Below are 21,656 nucleotides of genomic sequence, written 5' to 3' on the forward strand. Positions count from 1 at the left end.
TTAAGGAGAACCATACTGGTTCACTGGTTAGCAAGATCCCTTTCTACAGACAATTACTACTTTATATAATAGGATGCACACAATAAAGTTTAGATAAATGTTAGACATCCCTTTTTGTATGACCTCTGTTTCTCTCGATTTATCCATGGCATTTGATACTTCTATCTTTATTGGACTTATTTTAAAAGAAGGAAAAAAACTAAATTTTGTCAAATTTCACAATGGTAGTATGTGTTTTTTTCTATCTGTTTTTACAGTAAGATCTAGCAAGTTGCAAGGCTGATTGAATTCTCAGAAAATATCCTATTATTTTTTTTTCTATAGTCTTCTTATTAATAAATATCTAGCTTCAATGGATATTACAAAAGAATTTAAGAAACTATTATATTTTGAGAGGTGAAAGAAATTTTTTTTCTTCTGCTAAGTTATTTGTTAAATAAGCATTCATTCCTCGCTATTCTCTGCTTTTTCTTTTTCTTCAAGTTCAATTTTCATATTCTTTGATTCCTGAAATTTAAAAGTTAAGAACTTACAGATAGAAGTACTTACAAACATAAAGACAAAAAGACTTAGATATGAAAGGACTTACAGACAGAATAACTTACAGACATAAGGACTTACAGACAGAAAAACTTACAGATTGACGGACTTTCAGACAGAAGAACTTACAGACTGAAGGACTTACAGACAGAAGGACTTACAGACAGAAGGACATACAGACAGAAGGACTTACAGACAGAAAAACTTACAGTCAGAAGGACTTACAGACAGAAGGACATACAGACAGAAGGACTTACAGACAGAAAAACTTACAGTCAGAAGGACTTACAGACAGAAGAACTTACTTACAGAAGGACTTACTTACAGAAGGACTTACAGACAGAAGGACTTACAGACAGAATGACCTACAGACAAGATATACAGACAGAAGAACATACAGAAAAAAGTAGTTACAGACACAAGGACTTACAACAGAAGGAAATACAGACTCAAGGTCTTACCGACTCAAGGACTCATATGCAGATGGACTAACAGACAGAAGAATATACATACAGAAGGACTTCCAGCCGAAAGGTCTAACACACAGAAGGACTTCCAGACAGAAGAACATACAGATAAAAGGACATACAGATAGAAGGACATGCAGACAGAAGGACATACAGACAAAAGAACATACAGACAGAAGGACATACAAATAGAAGGACTTATAGACAGAAGGATTTACAGACAGAAGAACTTACATAAAGACAGAAGGACTTACATACAGATGGATTTACAGACGGAAGATTTTACAGACAGAAGGACTTACACAGAAAGACTTACAGACAGAATAACTTACATACAGAATAACTTATAGACAGAAGGACATACAGACAAAAGGACATATAGACAGAAGGACATACAGACAGAAAGGCATACAGACAGAAGGACATACAGACAAAAGGACATATAGAACGAAGGACATACAGACAGAAGGACATACAGACAGAAGGACTTACAGACAGGAGAACATAAAGACAAAAAGACTTACATATAAAAGTACTTGCAGACAGAAGGACATACAGACAGAAGGACTTACAGTCAAAAAGACTTACAGACAGTACATACAGACAGAAGGACTTACAGACAGAAGGACTTACAGACAGAAAGACTTACAGAGAGAAAAACTTACAGTCAGAAGGACAAACAGACAGAAGGACATACAAACAGAAGGATATACAGACAGAACGACTTACAGACAGAAGGACTTACAGATAGAAGGACTTACAGACATAAGGACTTACAGACAAAAGACTTACAGATAGGTGGGCTTACAGACAGAAGGACTTAAAGACAGTATATAGAGACAGAAGGACTTACACAGGAAGACTTACAGACAGAAGGGCATGCAGATATAAGGACATACAGACAGAATGACATACAGAAAGACAGAAGGACTTACAGACAGATGAACTTACAAATAAAAGGACTTACAGACAGAATGAATTATAGAAAGAATGAAAAACAGACAAACATAAAAAGGCAAAAAGCATTATATAACTCTAGTTTTTATTAAAAAGATGATACCTTTAGAACAAAAGCTGCATACAGGAAGGCGATGATAGAAATTGCTAAAGAAAATGAAAAGCAGACAAGAAAGCCATAATTGTCATACAGAGGGCCAGATATCGCTTTTCCTGAAATCAGAATGATAAACAACAGGGTACAATGTTATGAGCAAATTAATTCTATAATCAAGTCCTAAAAAAGTAACTATGTTCTTAAACAGTATCCTGTATTTAAGCAGTTTTGCAACAAATTCACTTACAATTTTGTTTAAACTTCTATATTTAAATTCTGCATATTCATTTCTAGCAAGTGTTAATGTTAGTTTATCGTATTGTTTCAGAGCTTGGCTTTTATGGAAGTTTTGTCCTTGTTTCTTCTAAAATTCAGAATAGGCAGGTAGGGTTTGGTGGTTTTTATGAAAGCATATATGATTAAGACCTGCATAATATCCTGCTGGGAAAAGACCATCAGCCAATGCAATCCTGTATGTTCTCTCCTCCTTTAATAACAAACTTTCAAAATGTTATACATTTATATCATATTCAAATGTGCTCAGTGGGCTTTCCTGCCAGGTTGGGTAATTGACAGTCTTATGTAATGTCTTACCGGTAATGTTATAACGTAGCGCTGCTCAAAGTGTTTGTGAAGGATCTAGTAAGATTTAGGGGACTTTGGGTACTAGAACGCATTTGCCACTGAATTTGTTACAATCCTAGCAGACAAAAATCAATATTAAGATACAATTATTTCGGCTGGTTCTAACACATATTTTCTTTCCAAGAAAATGCCATTTCTTGTATAGAAACTTTACTGTGATATTTGTGTAATAAACAACATAAGAAAACTTTTATTTAAAGGATGCCTGCAAGAAATACCACGCTTTAACTGCTGAAAGTCTGCCACAAGTAGACCCAACACCCCAAATTTAAAGCCTTTAGCTTCAATAACAAAAAAATTATAGGCATTTCAAAATAGCATTTTATATACAATGGAAATTTTGAAAGATTTCCAATGCTCATAAAAGAAAAAAACAATATTAAATTACGTCGCCTAGACACAAAATTATAACCTTATCTTTGTCAGAAATTTAGATTGCTGGTAACTGATTACATTTTTACAATAAAAACACCACATTTCATAGTCAAAATCAATGAAAAAAATTCAATTTAAATTGTATTTGTAAACGAAAATCATAGCGGAAACAAAGAGGGAAACTAGTGCAAGCTCTCAGCTGTGATTGGTTGCTTAGCTGATTCAGATATCTGATTGGCTACAGTACACTCAGTACAACGCAAGTTAAAATTAATTTTTTCTAATGATTTTGGCTATAAAAATTGGTATTTTTATTGTAAAAATATAATTAGTTACTGGCAATCTAAATTTATACCAAAAATAAGCTTATAACTTTGTTTCTAGGCCATGTAGTTTAATTTCAAAATTTCTAACATTAGCATTGAGATTATTTCAAAATTTTCATTGTACATAAAATGTCATTTTAAAATGCCTAGAACTTTTTTGTTATAGAAGCTAATGGCTTCAAATTTGGGGTATTGGGTCTACTTATTGCAGTCTTTCAGCAGTTAAAGCGTGGTATTTCTTGCTGGCTTCCTTTAAATTCGAGCTTTTTTTATTTTGGTGCCCATTAATGATATATGAGAAGGGATGCAGAAGTTCTAAGGTCGATTTTTCTAATGATTAAACACAGAATATTTACTACATTGTGATGTACCGGTAACCTAATTTTCAAGTAAATACTTTTTTTCTTAGAACTTAATTTTTTCTACAATAATTTACCATGAACACTTTACTATTTTCTTCAAATTTTCTGGATAAATCTCTAGATTATCTCTATTCAGCTAGAATATTAAAAATGATTACCTTAGTGGTAATATCGGCTATGTATGAATAGGAGGCCAACCAGAAGACGACATATCCACCTGTGCAATCCTGATCAATATATAGGTAGGTTAGTAGATAGGTAATTAAAAAAAAATAGCTGGTCCTTGCTTTTAGTAGGTAGTAGATGTAAAATGATCCATAGAATGTAGATATGCAATCTTTTTTTTGTACACCTCTCATTTTGAAGTAATTTAAGTTTTAAAAGTTGAACCCCGGTGAAAAAAAAAACTCCGATCTTTGGGAGCTTGTCACAAATGGGTTAAAAAAAACATAAAAGTTTTTAAAAGAAAGCAGATGGATGAACATATAAGATTTTGATAGATCTATTAGTATATTCTATGTCAGTTAAAGACCTAAGATTGATAGTTATATATAGTTAAAAATGATACCAAACAACATAACTTTCTGTTTGAGGGTTAAATGGCCTATCTGATGTAATAAGTTAAAGATATGATACCCACTACACTAGGAATAACCAGTCTTTTGGTTGGCTATATAGAGACACAAACATATATGTCTGTCTATATATCTATCTAATCATCTATATACATATAAATACTAGCGGCTTCCTGGGTTATATCTTTATCTACCCACGATCATGGCTCAACACGTTGCTCATCTGCTTGTCGCGGGGGAGGTGATAGATTCTAATCTCAAGCCGACACCGCATCATAACTAAAGACGTTAAAAAAAGTTCCTATTGCTGTCATGTCAGGTGCGGGACATAAATATTAAGACAAAGGTCGTGCAATCAAAGAGTTGGTTGTCTGATGGATGTTACTTAACCTAAAATTCTTTGATTTTAGAGTATCGCATCCCATTACACGTGGATGATGCTCTGGATTCTCGAGGTGGTCACTTAAACTCGAAGGAGAATCCCGCCCTTACGAGGTAATGGTAATGGTAATATATCTTTATTCAAGTTTAACCTGTAAAACTTCTAATAGAAGATATTCAGCAGTTAACTCCATAAACCAATGAGTATTAAAAATAAAAACTGCACTGTTCAACACATAACCAAACGTCGATACTACGATAAGTAATTTCCTAAATGACAAAATTTAAGTTTTTAAAACACATTATAATGTAAATGATGTTAGTAGGGTTGGGCTAAAGCGGCTGGCAGCTGCCAAATACAGCTGCTACTGCCAAAAATAATGTTTTGAGATTTTTAATTCAAAATCAACATTTTTTTGAAAAAATGTTCTTCTATCTTCAAAAAAAGAATATTAAAGCCTTTTAAAATGTTAAAAGAAGGGATTTTTGTTGTAGAATATAAAAGATTATATTGCCAGATATATCATCCGGCCAGATAGTTTCAATATCCGGTACTCGGCTGGATATTGAAAATGGCAGGATTTCCGGCCCAACCCTAGTAGATAGAGATTATTCTATTTAGTAATTTATTATTCGAAAGAAATGAAAATATATCTGCTATTTTGTACCAAAATCTGTACACTTTCTAAACCAATAATACAGCCAGATTTTCATTGGCTTGTTCTTCATCTGTTGTCTAGCGGCTAGAACCATGGAGGCATCTAGGGGCACTTTATAAGGGGGGAGCTGAATACGATAACCATACAAAATAGTTATAAACCTTCCCAGGATCTATGAGAAAATACCCTGTAAAGGAGAACCATATGGGTCCAGCGGTTGGTAAGATAATTCAGTAGAGACAGACAGACACATAGACAACCTATTACTTTAGTATATAGATAAATATAACCTTCCGTGAATATCAGACCAAGGGCCAGCCAATATGGTGAAAATAATTGATGGAATTGCCTAAAATTTTTAAGGATTTAAATTTTAATAATTTTGTTAATGGTAATGAAAACTTATATTAAAATTTATTATAACCTTCATTAAAAAGTAAAAAGACAGGCATAAAACAATGGACAAAGTTTTTAAAAAATCACATAAAGAAAAACAAATTTACCCCTTCTTGTGATAGAATTTATAATTTAAAAGTTTGGGCATCACTAGTTTGAACCAACCAATCAAAATTCGATACAATTACCCATGATTTTGAGCCAACAAATAAGGTAACTTTGCGTACCAGTGTAATTTACAGTCCAATGTCCCCTCCCTCCATGACTAAAGTGTTACACTAAGCGTCTCTACTCAGGGAGTAAAAAAGTCTTCATCTTACCAAATGGATAGAGAATATACATGGATATTACGTCCATTTGTGGTCAATCTCTAATACAAAGTAGCTTGATGTCTGTCCGTCTGGCCTTCCGTTCCTTTAAGATCTCGGTAACCACTGAACCGATTGGATTCTACTCTTAAGGGAATATATCTACTGGCCTTGTGGTGGTTTTAAGATATTTTTTTGGGGGTAGGACACCCCCAACCCCCTCCCCCCAAAAAATAAAAAATCTTTATAAGGATAAGGAGCACTCATAGAACAAAACCATAAACCTCACTAAGAATTCTGCATTTTTAATAGAGGGGTAGAGCAACTAGAAACTAGCGGCGAAGCATATAGCGCATATTTGTCTTCTGATCTTTGAGAGTTTAAAATTAATAAAATGATTTTATAATAAAAGAACCTAACCTGAATAACTTGATTATGTCCCTGTAGCACTGAAGCATATTTTTGTACCTCTATCTGTTCATCCTAATGTTGATATAAAAGAATAGAGGGGACATAACTCTTCCCACAGGGCAAGGACCTTGTACTGATTTTGTATTGGGTCTTTAAAAACAGCCAATAGCGTCGGAAATATAAACACAGCTTAGTCCCTACAAAAGAACAGAAAGCAATTTGCTAGCAGACGAAAAGGATCTTCACCACTTGAGCCAGGTATTTATCTTGATTTTTTTATCTATAATTATACATTTATTGTCCTAACAAGAAATAACAAGGTCAATAATGTCCATAAGTAGAGCGGCTGTGACAATACTATATTATATTGGATATCCTTATATAAAAGTACCAAGATCTCTGTGTGCTATATAGAATCTCGCTAACCGATGTGGTCCTCCTTTAAAAGTTTAGCTTTTTACAGGTCTTGGGAAGATTTATAACTATCTTGGGGGAGGGCACCATAACCCTCCCAAGAAAAATCGTCCAAATAAAAAAAAAGTTCGCCTAGGTGAAATTTATAATTCATGAAATTCTCGTATTCTATAGAAGGCTGGAAGATTCCCAATTTCTGTGAGCATCCAGAATATAATCTACTTGGTCCGTCTGTCTTTTAGTCATGCTACAAAAGAACTGCATATTTATATTTCACGCAAAAAGGTTTCGTGATTTTTTCTATTTATTTTATGATTACAAATATCTGCTTTATAACTTTGGCTTCTTGTATATCAACATTTTTTTGCTTAGCTACTAGCTGTACGGTTGGGACGGATATCCGGCCATTTTTAATATCTGAATTATTGAAACTATCCGGATACTGGATATTGAAAATATCCGGATTCTGGATATTGAAACTATCAGGATACCGAATATTGAAACTATCCAGATATCGGATATTGAAACATGATTTCTAATGCCGGATATCTGGCATTGGCGTTTTGTTTTACCTTATTATTAGTGATATTCCAGCATATATCTGTGGATATATTTAAGTTTACTTGACAAACTTTCTGTAGGTATAAATTCTGAGATACTATCGCCTGAATACCCTAAAAAATAAATTCATTTATATCAGCGGCAGCCGCGTCCAAGCCGCAAATTTAAACCCTTTAGTTCTTACAGGTGACTGTGGCGCGGCTGCTGATCCCTGAACTTATATAATGAAGTATTTTAATATGTGGTAAGGAGTTAGACTCGAATCTCATAAATGTATCTTAAAAATTTTCTTTTGTTGCTATATTTTCTTTACGTTTCAGATGGATATAAAATTACTTAGATATCGCACCAGAACCATGCCTACCTAAAAAAGATTATACTTCCAGCTGGCTAATAAAACAAAACCCCACTCTCTCCTGTTTATGACTTTACCTCATTCTCTCAATTACTAACCACTAGCTGATGACTATATTAGCAACATAAATTGACGACAAAAAATCCCCTGTCCCAATACACTAAAATTCTAATTTTAAAAATCCATTCGTCTTAGCTAGGGGGGGGGGGAGGCTGTGCTTAAGCAATAAAACTCAACAGAAACCTCATTTTTTCCAGGTAAAGTCAGGGTAAACTTAATGGTGGGGTGAAATTAAGTGGTTATTAGTACTTTTTAGACTTACATACATTAAGAACAAGTTGGTATTTGTCAGTAAAAGTTACATACCATACATAAAGATAAAAGAAACATATTCGGTTCAACTGAAACATTTTTTAACACAATTTTTAATCTCTCTCTAAGATTTTCTATTTTTGACATTTCTGAAAATCTTAAAGTCAATAAAGAATACATTACATACTGAAAAGTCGTGTATAGGATCGTATTACAGATAATTTTCTATAAAAATTAGAATAAGAATCATAAAATCAATATCAGTTTTGTCAGCCGGATCCTTTTACCCTCTGTGCTAACAAAACTGGTTTTAATCATATAACTATTCATCTTAATATTGCAAAATTGATTAAATGTAGCATACTGTTTATTCGGGCATGCTGACATTATATCAGGACTTGATTATAGAGATGTTTTCAAGTTTAGCTTATCAAATTATACCTTGTTGTTTTGTGAATCATTATTCTGAAAATCCGATGCAAATTAGTTGTCAAAAAAGTTTTTTTTTAAATCAACATGTTTTTAAGGTCCTACCCCAAACGTAAGAGTCCCAAACGTCAGAGTGGACAAACGCAAGAGTCCCAAACGCAAGAGTCCCAAACGCAAGAGTCCCAAACGTCAGAGTGGGACAAACGTCAGAGTGGGACAAACGTCAGAGTGGACATTGCTTAAGTAAAACATCAGAGTCTATGCTATTTTAATTATATGACAAAAAATAGACAGTTAGGCCCCCTAGCCTGCCTAGCCGCGGGCGCTCGGCCCCCTAGCCTATAACCTAACCTAACCTAATCATAAAGAAAATGACTCTGGCTGCAGCACTCAGCACCCTGGCCTACCTAGCCGCCGCGCTCGGCCCCCTAGCCTGCCTAGCCGCGGGCGCTCGGCCCCCTAGCCTATAACCTAACCTAACCTAATCATAAAGAAAATGACTCTGGCTGCAGCACTCAGCACCCTGGCCTACCTAGCCGCAGCGCTTTAATGATTATAAAATCGAGACTCATACGTTTTACTTATAAAATGTCCACTCTGACGTTTGTCCCAAAAATCCTGCGTTTGTCCACTCTGACGTTTGTCCCACTCTGACGTTTGTCCCACTCTGACGTTTGGGACTCTTGCGTTTGTCCACTCTGATGTTTTTCCACTCTGACGTTTGGGACTCTTACGTTTGTCGTGGAACCGTTTTTAATGGACTTTTAATATAATCATTATTTTAGCATGCCCTAAAAAACAGAGGTGGATTCTTAAAAAAATTTGCCCCACTAATCGCTTAAATTACAGACATTCTGGTGATAATTTTAAAATTGCTATGCTTTCAAAATTTTTTCCAGTATGGCTTCGAAAACGATTAATATCCGCTAAATTAGAACCGGTTCTCAGCCATACTGGAATATTATGCATAGCATCGTATTGCAAACAATTTCCCAAGAATATTAAAATAAAAAATATACAATAGAAATAATTTTTTTTTAGCTCGGGCCTTTGACCAAGTAGGGTGAAGAAAACTTGTTTTAATCTGTAAATTTTTCATTTTGATAACCACGGAATTTCAAGGTTTCTACACCAGGGAGGGATGGGACATTGGGTAGTAAATTACACTAGTACCAAAATCTTAATTTTAATGACTTTTACTGCATTTTGAAAGCTTTTGTTTCAAAACTTTTTAGCTCAATAATTTAATCAAAATAAGAGATAATTTTGTGTATCATCATTGGAAATGTATGACAATTTAAAGTATACTATGAGGCCTCTAGGGGCACTTATGGTGAAGATAAGTCGACCCCCCCCCCACCTTCATTAAATTATAGTTATAAAGAAAAGTAAAAAAAATTTGGGGGTACACCCCACGCAAAAAAATAAATGAAAAAATAGTTATAAAGCTTCCCATGAGAAGCTATAGTATAAGGAAGAACCATATCGGTTCAGAGGTTAGCCTTTGGTACAGACAGTTTTGTTACTTTTATGTAAGGATTATCTTATCCATTAAAATCCCTGGGAGAAGAATATAAATGACCCATTTTAGGGTCAATACATGTCAGGGAGGGGGACGGTAAAATTAATTCAATCATTTTAGAAATGAACAATTAATTGATTGGTTGGTTCAAACTTCCAGTGTTTAAACTTTTTAGCCAAGAATTTTGTTCTACAATTTTGTTTTATTGTCCATTGTCTTATCCCTTAAGATCCCTGATGAGAGAAAAAAAGGTCAGTTCAGGTCCAGTTGAATTCTATCTTTCATGATGTATGGTTGGTGGTATCCTGTAAGTTTACATTTAACAAGGATGACAACATTCATAAGAAGCGAAGCACAAAAAAACGGACAAAGTTAATCAAACATATGTAGAATGGTCTTTAAAAAGTCAATGGAATAAAGAGAAATAAGGTAGAGAGGGGACAATGGACTGTTTTTTACACTAATCCTCAAAGTTTTATAATAACAGATTCTTATTCGTTGGATTGAGAACTTTGGTTGTTTCATTAAGTTGAGTGTTTCAACCACTAATTTTTATCTTTAATAGCAGAGAAAATAAATAAAAGTGTGAAAAATGGAAAAGTTAATTGGCGTTTTGTCGTATTTTCACTTGTATCTTTTCCCCTACTTTTAGCCCCTGTAGGGGGCTCTAACCCTGCGGGGCAATCATATAACCTAACCTAAAATAACCTATCAAAAGCTACTGTTAAAATACAACAAAACTCCCCATGAAGGCGTTGTTAATTTAAATATGTAATATTTAAAAAAATACATCACTGACCTCAAAAGGCTGAATCTCAGGGTTTAAAACATAAATGCAAAGAGTGAAGCAGCAGGTTTTGTTTGTTTGTTTATTACCTTAGGTTAGGTAGTACTAAGTAAAAACCTAATGACTAACACTATGAGTTCTAAATACTTTGTATTATAGATATATATAAAAGAATTTGCAGATCTAAATTATCATAGTTTTCTTCATTTTAGGTCATTGTTCTTTTATATGTGGGAGTCAGCTTTTCAAACCATTTATCTAATTCAGGTTAGCTTTATAGTTTATATACATATAATCATCTAGCAACCTTTATGTGTAAATATCATATTACCTCCAATATTTACATATAATAGTCTAGCAACCCTTATATGTAAGTATCATATTACCTCCAATATTAACATATAATAGTCTAGCAACCCTTATGTGTAAGTATCATATTACCTCCAATGTTTACATATAATATTCTAGCAACCCTAGTGTGTAAGTATCATATTACCTCTAATATTTATTTATAATATTCTAGCAACCCTTGTGTGTAGGTATCATATTACCTCCAATATTTACATATAATAGTATAGCAACCCTTGTGTGTAGGTATCATATTACCTCACATATTTACACATAATAGTCTAGCAATCCTTGTGTGTAGGTATCATATTATCTCCAATATTTACATATAATAGTATAGCAACCCTTGTGTGTAGGTATCATATTACCTCCAATATTTACATATAATAGTCTAGCAACCCTTGTGTGTAGGTATCGTATTACCTCCAATATTTACATAAAATATCCTAGCAACCCTTATATGTAAGTATCATATTAACTCCAATATTTACATATAATAGTCGAGCAACAGTTTTGTATAGGTATCATATTACCTCCAATATTTACATATAATATTCTAGCAACCCTAGTGTGTAAGTATCATATTACCTCTAATATTTATTTATAATATTCTAGCAACCCTTGTGTGTAGGTATCATATTACCTCCAATATTTATATATAATAGTCTAGCAACTCTTATATGTAAGTATCATATTACCTCCAATACTTACATATAATAGTCTAGCAACCATTGTGTGTAGGTATCATATTACCTCCAATATTTACATATAATAGTCTAGCAACCCTTAAGTGTAAGTATCATATTACCTCCAATATTTACATATAATATTCTAGCTACCCTAATATGTAAGTATCATATTACCTCCAATATTTACATATAATAGTCTCGTAACTCTTGTGTGTATGTATCATATTACCTCCAATATTTACATATAATAGTATAGCAACCCTTGTGTGTAGGTATCATATTACCTCCAATAATTACATATAATAGTCTAGCAACCCTTGTGTGTAGGTATCGTATTACCTCCAATATTTACATAAAATATCCTAGCAACCCTTATATGTAAGTATCATATTACCTCTAATATTTACATATAATAGTCGAGCAATAGTTTTGTATAGGTATCATATTACCTCCAATATTTACATATACTAGTCTAGCAACCCTTATGTGTAAGTATCATATTACCTCCAATATTTACATATAATATTCTAGCAACCCTAGTGTGTAAGTATCATATTACCTCTAATATTTATTTATAATATTCTTGCAACCCTTGTGTGTAGGTATCATATTACCTCCAATATTTACATATAATAGTCTAGCAACTCTTGTGTGTAGATATCATATTACCTCCAATATTTACATATAATAGTCTAGCAACTCTTGTATGTAGGTAACCTCCAATATTTACATAAAATAGTCTAGTAGCCCTTGTGTGTAGGTATCACTTATTACCTCCAATATTTATATATGTCAAACAGTAGATGCAACAAACGCTAGGCAGTCAAACAGTAGACAGACAAACCCTCAAAATAACATTAGATGTGACAAACACTAGACTGCAACGAACACTAGAATATGACAAGGCCTAGATTTTTTCTGAAGGCAAATTTAATAGATATGACAAACAATAGAAATAATATTTTTACAACTGATCCATACTTTTTTTTGGACTTAGATACAAATATCTTAAATTAGAAAGGCCTGCCTTTCTCTATTTTAACCCTTAAAGGGCGAATATAGGTTCGATATGATATGAGCTTATTTCAATCATGCAATTATATAGATTACAAATAACTTAAAGATATTGACATATTTAACTGTATAAGTCCGTATATAGCCAAAAACCGGGCCGATTCGTGGATATAATCACGTCATTTCGCGTAACCATTGTGGTTCCCTAAGAAATCCAAACACCATTGCATCACACCAGGATGCTGCGAATGTTGTATCTAAATACTATTGTTTAATTCTCGTCCCAATAAAGACAAAAGGATTTGGCGATGGGTTGTGTTCAATTTCTTTCTAGACAATATTCCCCAACAAGAATATTCAAAAATAATACTGATTTTTAAAAAAAAGTCTTGACAGGAGAAAATTTAAGATTTAATGTCTTCAAATACGCATTTTAAAGAATTACGTCATTGGTAATTTTCAGCAGACAAAAACAATTAACATATGTTTTTTATTTACATTTTTAAATCAATGAATTCCTTTCCTTCCAAGTTCAACGCAAAATGTATGATGTGTGTGTTTGTGTTTATATGTGTCTGACTCTGAAAGCCGAATTAGAATTTTATTGTTTACGTAAGTGCTAGCAAAATATTTAGTGCGACAACTGTAAGGAAAAATTAAGAAAAAACTACAAAGGTACGTGCGATTTTTATTTATAAGCAAAAATATAAAAAAAAATAAAAAATAGGTGGGGGGGGGGGGCATTACCAACCATTTTTAATTTTAAATTCGGGGGATGAGAGTTAAACTTCTGTAGTAATTTTATAATTTTGTGCTTCGCTAATTTATATAATTTCCAGTATGGCTTCGAAACGATATCATCCAAAAAACTTTCCACGAATATTAAAATAACGATCATTGGCCCCTCTGGGCTAACGTAACTTGTTTTAACCAAATGATTTTTCATTTGTATATCCGCAGAAAGCTGTTTATAATAAGATGGGATAATAGTTGTTTATAGCATCGTATTATAAACAGCTTGGTACGAATTTTAAAAGGTACAATTATTAAAGATTAAAAACTATTTTATGTAGCCTCCTACCCTATAACCTAACCTATCTTTTTTTAAATTATCGTTCTCGGGGTGGAGTGGGTGGGGGAGGGGGAATACCAAAATTTTTAAAATGTCTTTATTTTCTATGACTACTGTACATCTGCTATAAAATTTCATCCTTATTATTGCTGCGCTTCTTATGGACCTAATCACCCTTATTATCAGGAAGATTGTAATGATGTAAGAGTTGGAGGTTCATTGGAAAGACAAGTCTGTGCTGAAGCTCGCCATGAAGGTGCTGGAAATTGAGAAGAATGGTTACCATGGATCCATGTCATCCTTGTCAAGGTATGTACAGTGGATGAGACAATGAAAAAACGCAGCTTTAGATTCTACCCAGTACCCGGTATAATTTAATCCCTTAATTTATTTTTTTTTAAAGTCTTTTCTCGTATTCATTCGAATCCGGTGGATAGGAACCGGTTCTCATCCATACGAAAAAACTATGTCTAGCATCGTATTATATCCAGCTTTCTACGAATATAAAAATGTACAATTATAAGATTAAAACAAGTTTTTTTTAGCCCCGAGGTGCATTCTATATCAGCGGAAATCCGTTTATAATACGCTGAAAGAAATAACTATTAAAATATTGCTAGAATCTGGAATCTGGAAACCGTCAAAAAATAAGAATCCGGAATCCGCGGGGAATCTGTTCTATTTTTGGACAGATTCTTACAAGAATCCGAATCCGGTCCAAAATTCTTAACCAAACAGGGGTAAGAGGTCCGACTTTTGTAGGGTTAAAAGACAGCTTTCCGTGGATAGTAATATAAAGAAAAAAACATAAAATCTTTTGCATTTTCAATGCATTGTTCCAAAGGCCCGCCCATAGTTATTAGTTATTTAAGGCCTCTAAGAATCAGCGAGTAGCTTTGAAAATAATATATAAATATTTTTCTGTTGATATAATCGATCCCAGGACTATTTTACCGTGAACTGCACCAATTCCATTACATTTATTTTGTTTAGATTGAGATGTTGCGAAGACAAGCTGTGACGTTACGTTAGCCAATCCTTGCCATCTCTAGTCTCTTCATACATCATCATATTCAATCTGCATTAAACAATTATAAATATGTATTTGCAATAAAATAATAATATAATACTAAGCTTGCTCTATTTATATGTGTCTACTCTATTACTAATGGTATGAAAGTCCACCTTTTCTTTTAGTTTCACTGATATTAGACAGAAACCAGTATCTCTGAACCAAATCTTGCTACTGAAGTGCATGATTAGGCCAAACAACCCTTTGATTGCACGACCTTTGAGAAGTATTTAGTGCATGGTAATGAGTTGCGCCTGTTTTGGGCAAGACATTCCCCATTCTCTAACTATTTATGTTGCACACCTGACATAGCAGCAGTAGGAACCATTTTTACGTCTTTAGTTATGACATGGTGTCCGGCTGAGATTCAAACCTATCACCTTCCTGACAACAAGCGAATGCAACACATGTTACGCAACAGTTGCGTGTTTTGATTATACAGAAACTTTGTTTACAGCATTATACCTTGATCATTATTCTAAAAACCAGTCCAGAATGTATCGGGATGAGAAACAACCACACTATGATAAAAAGTGTTCCTTTCCCTTAAATTATGTCTTGAACACCTTCCCTAATTAGTAAAAAAGAGGGTCTGTTTGTAATAACCAAAAGGTCTGATTTAAATTTACAGAGATTCTTGGGTGAAACCAATTTTAACACATGACCAAGTAAAGTTGGTCTCACAATTATTAATAAAATGTAGTTTTTAGGTATATAACGTATTTATCATTTTCAAGCAACATAACATTAATGTTTTTTTCCTAATTGAGGCTCATCTATTTTAAGCCGGTTGGTCAATCTGTAACAAATTCCATTGATAGAAAAGGGGACTGTACACAAATGAGATTCACATTCTAAAAGAGAAAAGCTTTATTATTGAAAATCTTGGACAGACATATGGACAAAAAAAATGAAAATCAGTAAAAGTAATATGGAGTAGCTTTGCATTTAATTAGTGTGATTGATGTTCTTAAGTAATCTTTTATTAAATACTCTAAGCATTGATTTTCACAATGTTTCACACTTCATTGCACTTCATGGAACTACCCCTTTAATATAAGCTTTATTCTTTATTTCTTTTTATAGTTTCAGATATTTAAATTGAGAGGCTTTATTATTGTGTAGACCTGTAGGTGCATGTATAGGAATGAGAAACAAACATGTAAAGAAAAAGTGGTGCTTTATCTAAAACTAGCGGCACTTTAAATGTTTTTTTTTTATATTTAAAATATGGCTATATTGCGTTTCACGTTTATTTTTCGTTGAACTCTCTTTCTAAAATCGAGAAATTTAAAAAAAAATTTAATTTCTCTAGAGAGGGTGGTGGTACCCTCCCCGAAAATAGTTATAAATCTTCCCCGGACATATGAGAATCTACCCTGTTAAGGAGAACCCGATCGGTTCAGCGGTTAGCGAGAACCTTCGGTACAAACATCTAATAACATACAAACATCCTGTTACTTTATTATAAGGATTAAGTTTTACCTCTGAAACTCTCCCTTCCCTTATATTCGTTTTCTTTCACAACAATCTTTGGCGAAATCAAGCATAACAAACACCCATGGCCAATTTAAGGAGAAAAATGTAAATTTTTCGGTTGATTGATATGAACAAGCATGTTCAAGGGGGGGGGGGGGGAGTTTTGACACATTTGCGTAAACCTGGCACCTAGGCTTTATCTTTGGACTGAGAGGATAGAGTATTAATGATAAAATCATTCTTATATGATGAATTTCACGAAGTTTTAAGATTTTTTGGAGCTCCAGGCCTCCAGGTGGTCTCTGTACAGGTAAAAATGAAAATAAAAAAAAAATTTTAAGATACAAATCAACTTATAAAACAAAATATGCATCTTTTTTCTTCTAATATGTGAATAATATTAAAAAAGATGCATATTTTGTTTTATAAGTTGACCTGTAACTTAAAAAAAAATTTTTTTTTTCTTTTTTACCTGTACAGAGACCACCTGGAGGTCTAGAGCTCCGGAACCTGGAGGCCTATCCAAAAAATCTTAAAACTTCGTGAAATTCATCATATAAGAATGATTTTATCACTAATAACCTATCCTCTCAGTTCAAAGATAAAGCCTAGGTGCCAGGTTTACGCAAATGTGTCAAAACTTCCCCCCCCCCCCCTTATTTAAGATATCAAAAATGATAATTTTTAATAAGGTGATAGGTTTGAATATCGAATTAAAGATGTTAAAATAGTTCTCACTGCTGTACTGTATCAGGTGGGAGACACAACAAATAAAAAAGCAGTCCGACCGTAATGGATGTATTAGTTAGTTATGTTCCTTTATGATGGGAATGTTAACAGGAATGAGAATTTTCAGCAATCTATCTTTAAGCAGGAGCCGAAAAATCACGTTTTCTAAAAAAACTTTCATATGGACAGACTGACATTTCAAATTTTAGAGTAGCTACGCTATTACGAAGAACACCTTCCCCCTTTAAGTAAAATAAGACACACCAACTACAAAAGTTTTAAAATGTTTAGCATTTATTAGTTAATTTAATACCATAACATAACAATAACAAATATCATGTGTACTAAAGTTTTAATTTGACAAAAATATTATAAAAGTATAACAATGTAAAAGGCAAATTGCTTCGCCCCTAGATGCATATTCATCACATTTAAAGAAGGGGAGGGTCAGGTTTGTCAATCACCATAAATCATTTTTGAAGGAAACAAAAATTTTGCGGAGAATATTTATTCTAGAACCCAGCAATCTGTTGTTGGGTGGTGGCAAAATTCTCAATATAGAGAGAACAAGGATGACAACATCCATAAAAGCTAAGCTCTGAAACCGTAGTACAAAAGGTCATTGACTCATGTAGAGAGTCAGTACTGAATAATTAGAATATAAATGGATAAGAGGCGAAGCAAAATTATAAGTAAAGGGGGGGGGGGGTGTGGTGACTCATCACACGACAAACCAGCAATTTTATTTTGGGTGTTACTCCCTTAGTTTAGAGAATTGGGTAAAATTTTTTTGGTTGTGTCACTAATTACCCCAAGTTTTGGTATCCCGCCGTTATCCACCGCCAAAAAAATAACATTGATTCCAAATTGCCTAATTTGGCGAGAAATGCAATAAAAAAAATTTTTGGGTGGTGGCGGAAAATGGCGGCGAAAGGCAGGAGTGGTGGTCAGACCGCCGTTTTTTTTAAAGATACCATAACTTGGGGTAATAAGTGACACAACCAAAAAGATTTTACCCAAATATCTCTAAAACTAAGGGAACTAAGGAACACCCAAAATAAAATTGCTGGTATGTCGTGTGACGAGTCACCACATTCCCTCCCCCCCTTTGTTGAAAAATTGCTTGATGCAGGATAATGTTTGAGGACATACTTACATTTTAAGGACTTGATTATAAAGTTGCTTCGCTTATAATATTGTACTTTATTGTCCAAGGAATCAGTAAACCAATAGTCAGATCAATTGGATAATTACTAATTAGGTCAAATAAAATTTTTTTGTTAAAAAAGTGAAAAAATGTTGAAAATGGACTTATGGACATTCTGGTAACGATTAAAGAGTTGCTACGCTTTTTAAATTCTACCTAACTGCTAAAGGGATCAACCATACAAAATTTTAAATCGATAGGACAATTATAACTTGCCTAAATTAACGAAAAAGCTATCCGTCACGGACGGACAGACCGACCCTAATTATAGAAAAGCTTTGTTTTTAAAAAAAACCTGTGGAGTGAGAATTTCTACCCTAATTTTACTATTTTTATCTTTATACAAAAGTAACAGGATCTGTGTCTGTATGTTTGTCTGCTAGGATCTCGTAAACTTCTTTACCAATTATAGTTCAACTTTCAGTGACACAGTTGCAAGAAATAGTCTGTCTTCATGGTATTCCTGAAAAATATAAAATTCTTCATAATAAAAAAATGCACGTTTTTTTTTAAAGGGCTTGATACCCGCCTTAAACCAAAATTGAGTGAAGTATAATACAGGCAACATGGTGGTGTTAGTTTATTGTCAGAGGGGTGGATTCACCTTCCTGTATGTCCAACCTCTCCCACACATACTAAAGAGTCAAATTAGCACCAATTAATTTTCAAAATTATCTCTAATTCTTGAAATTACAAGCAAAAATATTTTTTTCCTTCTTCCATAAATTGAAGTGAAAGTAACGTTTTTCTATAGTGAGGCTTTACTATACTCATGATCTGATTGTACATTCGGACGTAACACCTAGCTATTTTTGCTAATTTAGGATGGTTAACATTGTGCTATTGATTTTAAACTTTTTTAAAACATAGCAAATCTAATATTGATAACAAAAAATCCTAGGTTAATTTTAGAGCAATGATTGCTAGAACAAAAAGGTACTATATTTAAAGCAAAGCATCTCTTCAATCAAGTCCTAAAATTCAAATATGTCCTATAACATAATCCTTTTGTGTATTTACACAGTTTTGCTAGTTATTGGTATCCTGCCAGTCAAAGTCAGAGACATTTATTCATCTCTTATTAAAAGTAAGAAGTATACCTGAGATTATATTATTCCAAGTTAATATTCTTGGTAATTTGCAAAGGTGGTATTTAAATACATCAGCATCGACATGTAACCTTTAAAAAAAATTATTTTTTTATTACAATAAACTGTTTCCAGGGTATATTTTCAACCGGTGAAACTTAAAAGTTAAGCACGTATTGTAATATGGAAACTAAATCTTTAAATGAAATAGTAAAATAAACAAGTATGAAAACATCCATAAGTAGAGAAGGACAAACATATTAAAAGATTTCAACTAATAACAAAATAAGTTCACCAAAATTATGCCATAGCAAGAAAAAAAGGGACAGTATATATTAAAATCAAAAGAATATCATGAAAGCTTTAAAAAATAAGGTTTATGTCTGTGAAAAGACTATAATTGCATGTCATAAATCTTCACTGAAAATTTCAGCTGTCTATCAATCACAAGACCTTTAAAAAACCTTATAATTCATGACCAATAGACAGAAAGGCAAAAAAATGACTAGATGTGCCTTTGTCATACATAGGAATAGCTGTATATCTTCATTAGCAGCCGAGAAAATCAAATTTACCCCATTACGTCTCAGACGAACATAGTGAATTTTAGAGTAGCTTCGCTACTAAAAAAAATCCTCCCTTATTATTACCTGTATTTATATGTAAATTGTTGAACTTTATTTTTAAGGTTTTTAAGACTTCAACAACTTGAAACATTTTCACCTGAAATTAAAAAAAATATTCTTTAATTAAGTTTTAAACACTTGAGGTCTAAGCCAACTTCAATATCTGAATAATATTTAAAGTAAACATCTTTTCAGTGGCGTGCACAGCATTTGTCGTTCATTTTAAACCAAAATCGAGCAGTGGGTGTTTTACTGACAAGAGGATGAAAATGCTAGAAAAAATATTAAGTTGGGAAAATATACTGAAACAAGGATGACAACATCCATAAAAGAGAAGCACTGAAACGGTAGGACAAACGGACATTTACACCTGTATAGTGTCAGAACTAAATAATCAATAAATATAAATGTATTAGATTCGAAGCAAATTTGTTGAAAAACTGCTTGATAGAGGTGAATGATTATGGACATACTTACATTTTAGGACTTGATTATAGAGTTGCTTCGCTTATAACATTATACTTTGTTGTCCCAGGAATCAATATACCAAAAATCAGATCAATCGGATGATTATATCACATAAAAATTTGTTGTTAAAAAAGTAAAAAAAATCTACATGTTTAAAATGGACGTACGGACATTCTGGTAATGCGTATAGAGTTGCTATGCTTTCTAAATCGTACCTTAATACTATAGGAATCTCCATGTAAAGTTTGAAATTGATATGACAATTTTAACATGCCTAAATTAACGAAAAGAGCCATCTGTCTGTAACGGACGTACGGACGTATGGACGGACGGACTGACCCTAATTATAAAAAAGCTTCGCTTTTAAAAAGTATAAGCATAAGATTAGAACAAAATTATCAAAAGTGCAAGAACGACGAAACAAATATCTAAGGTATTGGGGGGGGGGGGGGGGGTTTAAGAGGAGTAGCAAGAAATTAGATAAATTAGACAGGGAGAGGTTAATCAAATAAGAAAAAGGGGATGTTGAAGTGGTAAAAGCCTAGGTTTAAGAACTTTGAGTGTTTTAGATCGTTTTATTTAACAATGTTTAGCAGTGCTAAATCTTAACACTCTTCAAATTAACCATCGAGGGGTTAAGGACATTTCATTTGTTTACATACGTCAGTGTTAATGAATGTTTAGCAAAGTTAAATTTTAAACTCTGTAAACATCGCTTGCTCAGGGTTGCCATAGAAAAATCATATGTTTTTGCATTAATATTTCTAATGTCGTCGTTTCATATAGGAATAATACCGAGTTTAATTGATTTCTTTTTAAGGGGGATGTAACTGCTTTATTATGTAGGCCTTAACCAAACTTTGAAAGTCTTAAATTAGGATTTAGCCTAAGTAAATAAAAATTCAACATAAAAATGACTAAGTCCTACCGCAGTGGAAAATTTTTAGAAAAAAATAACATGTACTCAAATAATACAATATTGTCT

The 21,656-nt window shown here is 33.1% G+C and overlaps 1 protein-coding gene and 2 long non-coding RNA genes across 4 annotated transcripts; 1 reads left to right on the forward strand and 2 right to left on the reverse strand.

Annotated features, from left to right (window-relative positions):
* Positions 1-27: 27 nt before the first annotated feature.
* LOC145333370 (proton-coupled folate transporter-like) lies at positions 28-8,294 on the reverse strand. Its single transcript, XM_080178487.1, has 10 exons — positions 8,196-8,294; positions 7,486-7,587; positions 6,509-6,571; positions 5,675-5,733; positions 4,878-4,995; positions 3,928-3,996; positions 2,488-2,548; positions 2,068-2,177; positions 451-507; positions 28-165 (listed from the first exon to the last, which is right to left on the reverse strand). Exons 1-10 carry the CDS (start codon positions 8,286-8,288, stop codon positions 28-30), a joined length of 870 nt encoding a protein of 289 aa, XP_080034613.1. The 5' UTR covers positions 8,289-8,294.
* A 4,669-nt stretch (positions 8,295-12,963) lies between these two features.
* Positions 12,964-15,135, forward strand: LOC145334057 (uncharacterized). Its single transcript, XR_013884694.1, has 3 exons — positions 12,964-13,605; positions 14,189-14,311; positions 14,996-15,135. It is a non-coding gene; the product is annotated as an uncharacterized LOC145334057 (long non-coding RNA).
* Positions 15,136-17,558: 2,423 nt separating this feature from the next.
* Positions 17,559-20,302, reverse strand: LOC145334058 (uncharacterized). 2 transcript variants are annotated; one of them, XR_013884696.1, is made up of 4 exons: positions 20,228-20,302; positions 19,590-19,669; positions 18,785-18,952; positions 17,559-17,833 (listed from the first exon to the last, which is right to left on the reverse strand). It is a non-coding gene; the product is annotated as an uncharacterized LOC145334058 (long non-coding RNA). The 2 variants fall into 2 exon arrangements; XR_013884695.1 differs by lacking the exon at positions 17,559-17,833 and having other exon boundaries at positions 17,849-18,952.
* Positions 20,303-21,656: the final 1,354 nt, after the last annotated feature.

Source organism: Acartia tonsa, chromosome 12 (genome assembly GCF_053477335.1).
Source record: "Acartia tonsa isolate MP-2025a chromosome 12, ASM5347733v1, whole genome shotgun sequence".
In the NCBI taxonomy this organism is placed as follows: Eukaryota; Metazoa; Arthropoda; class Copepoda; order Calanoida; family Acartiidae; genus Acartia; species Acartia tonsa.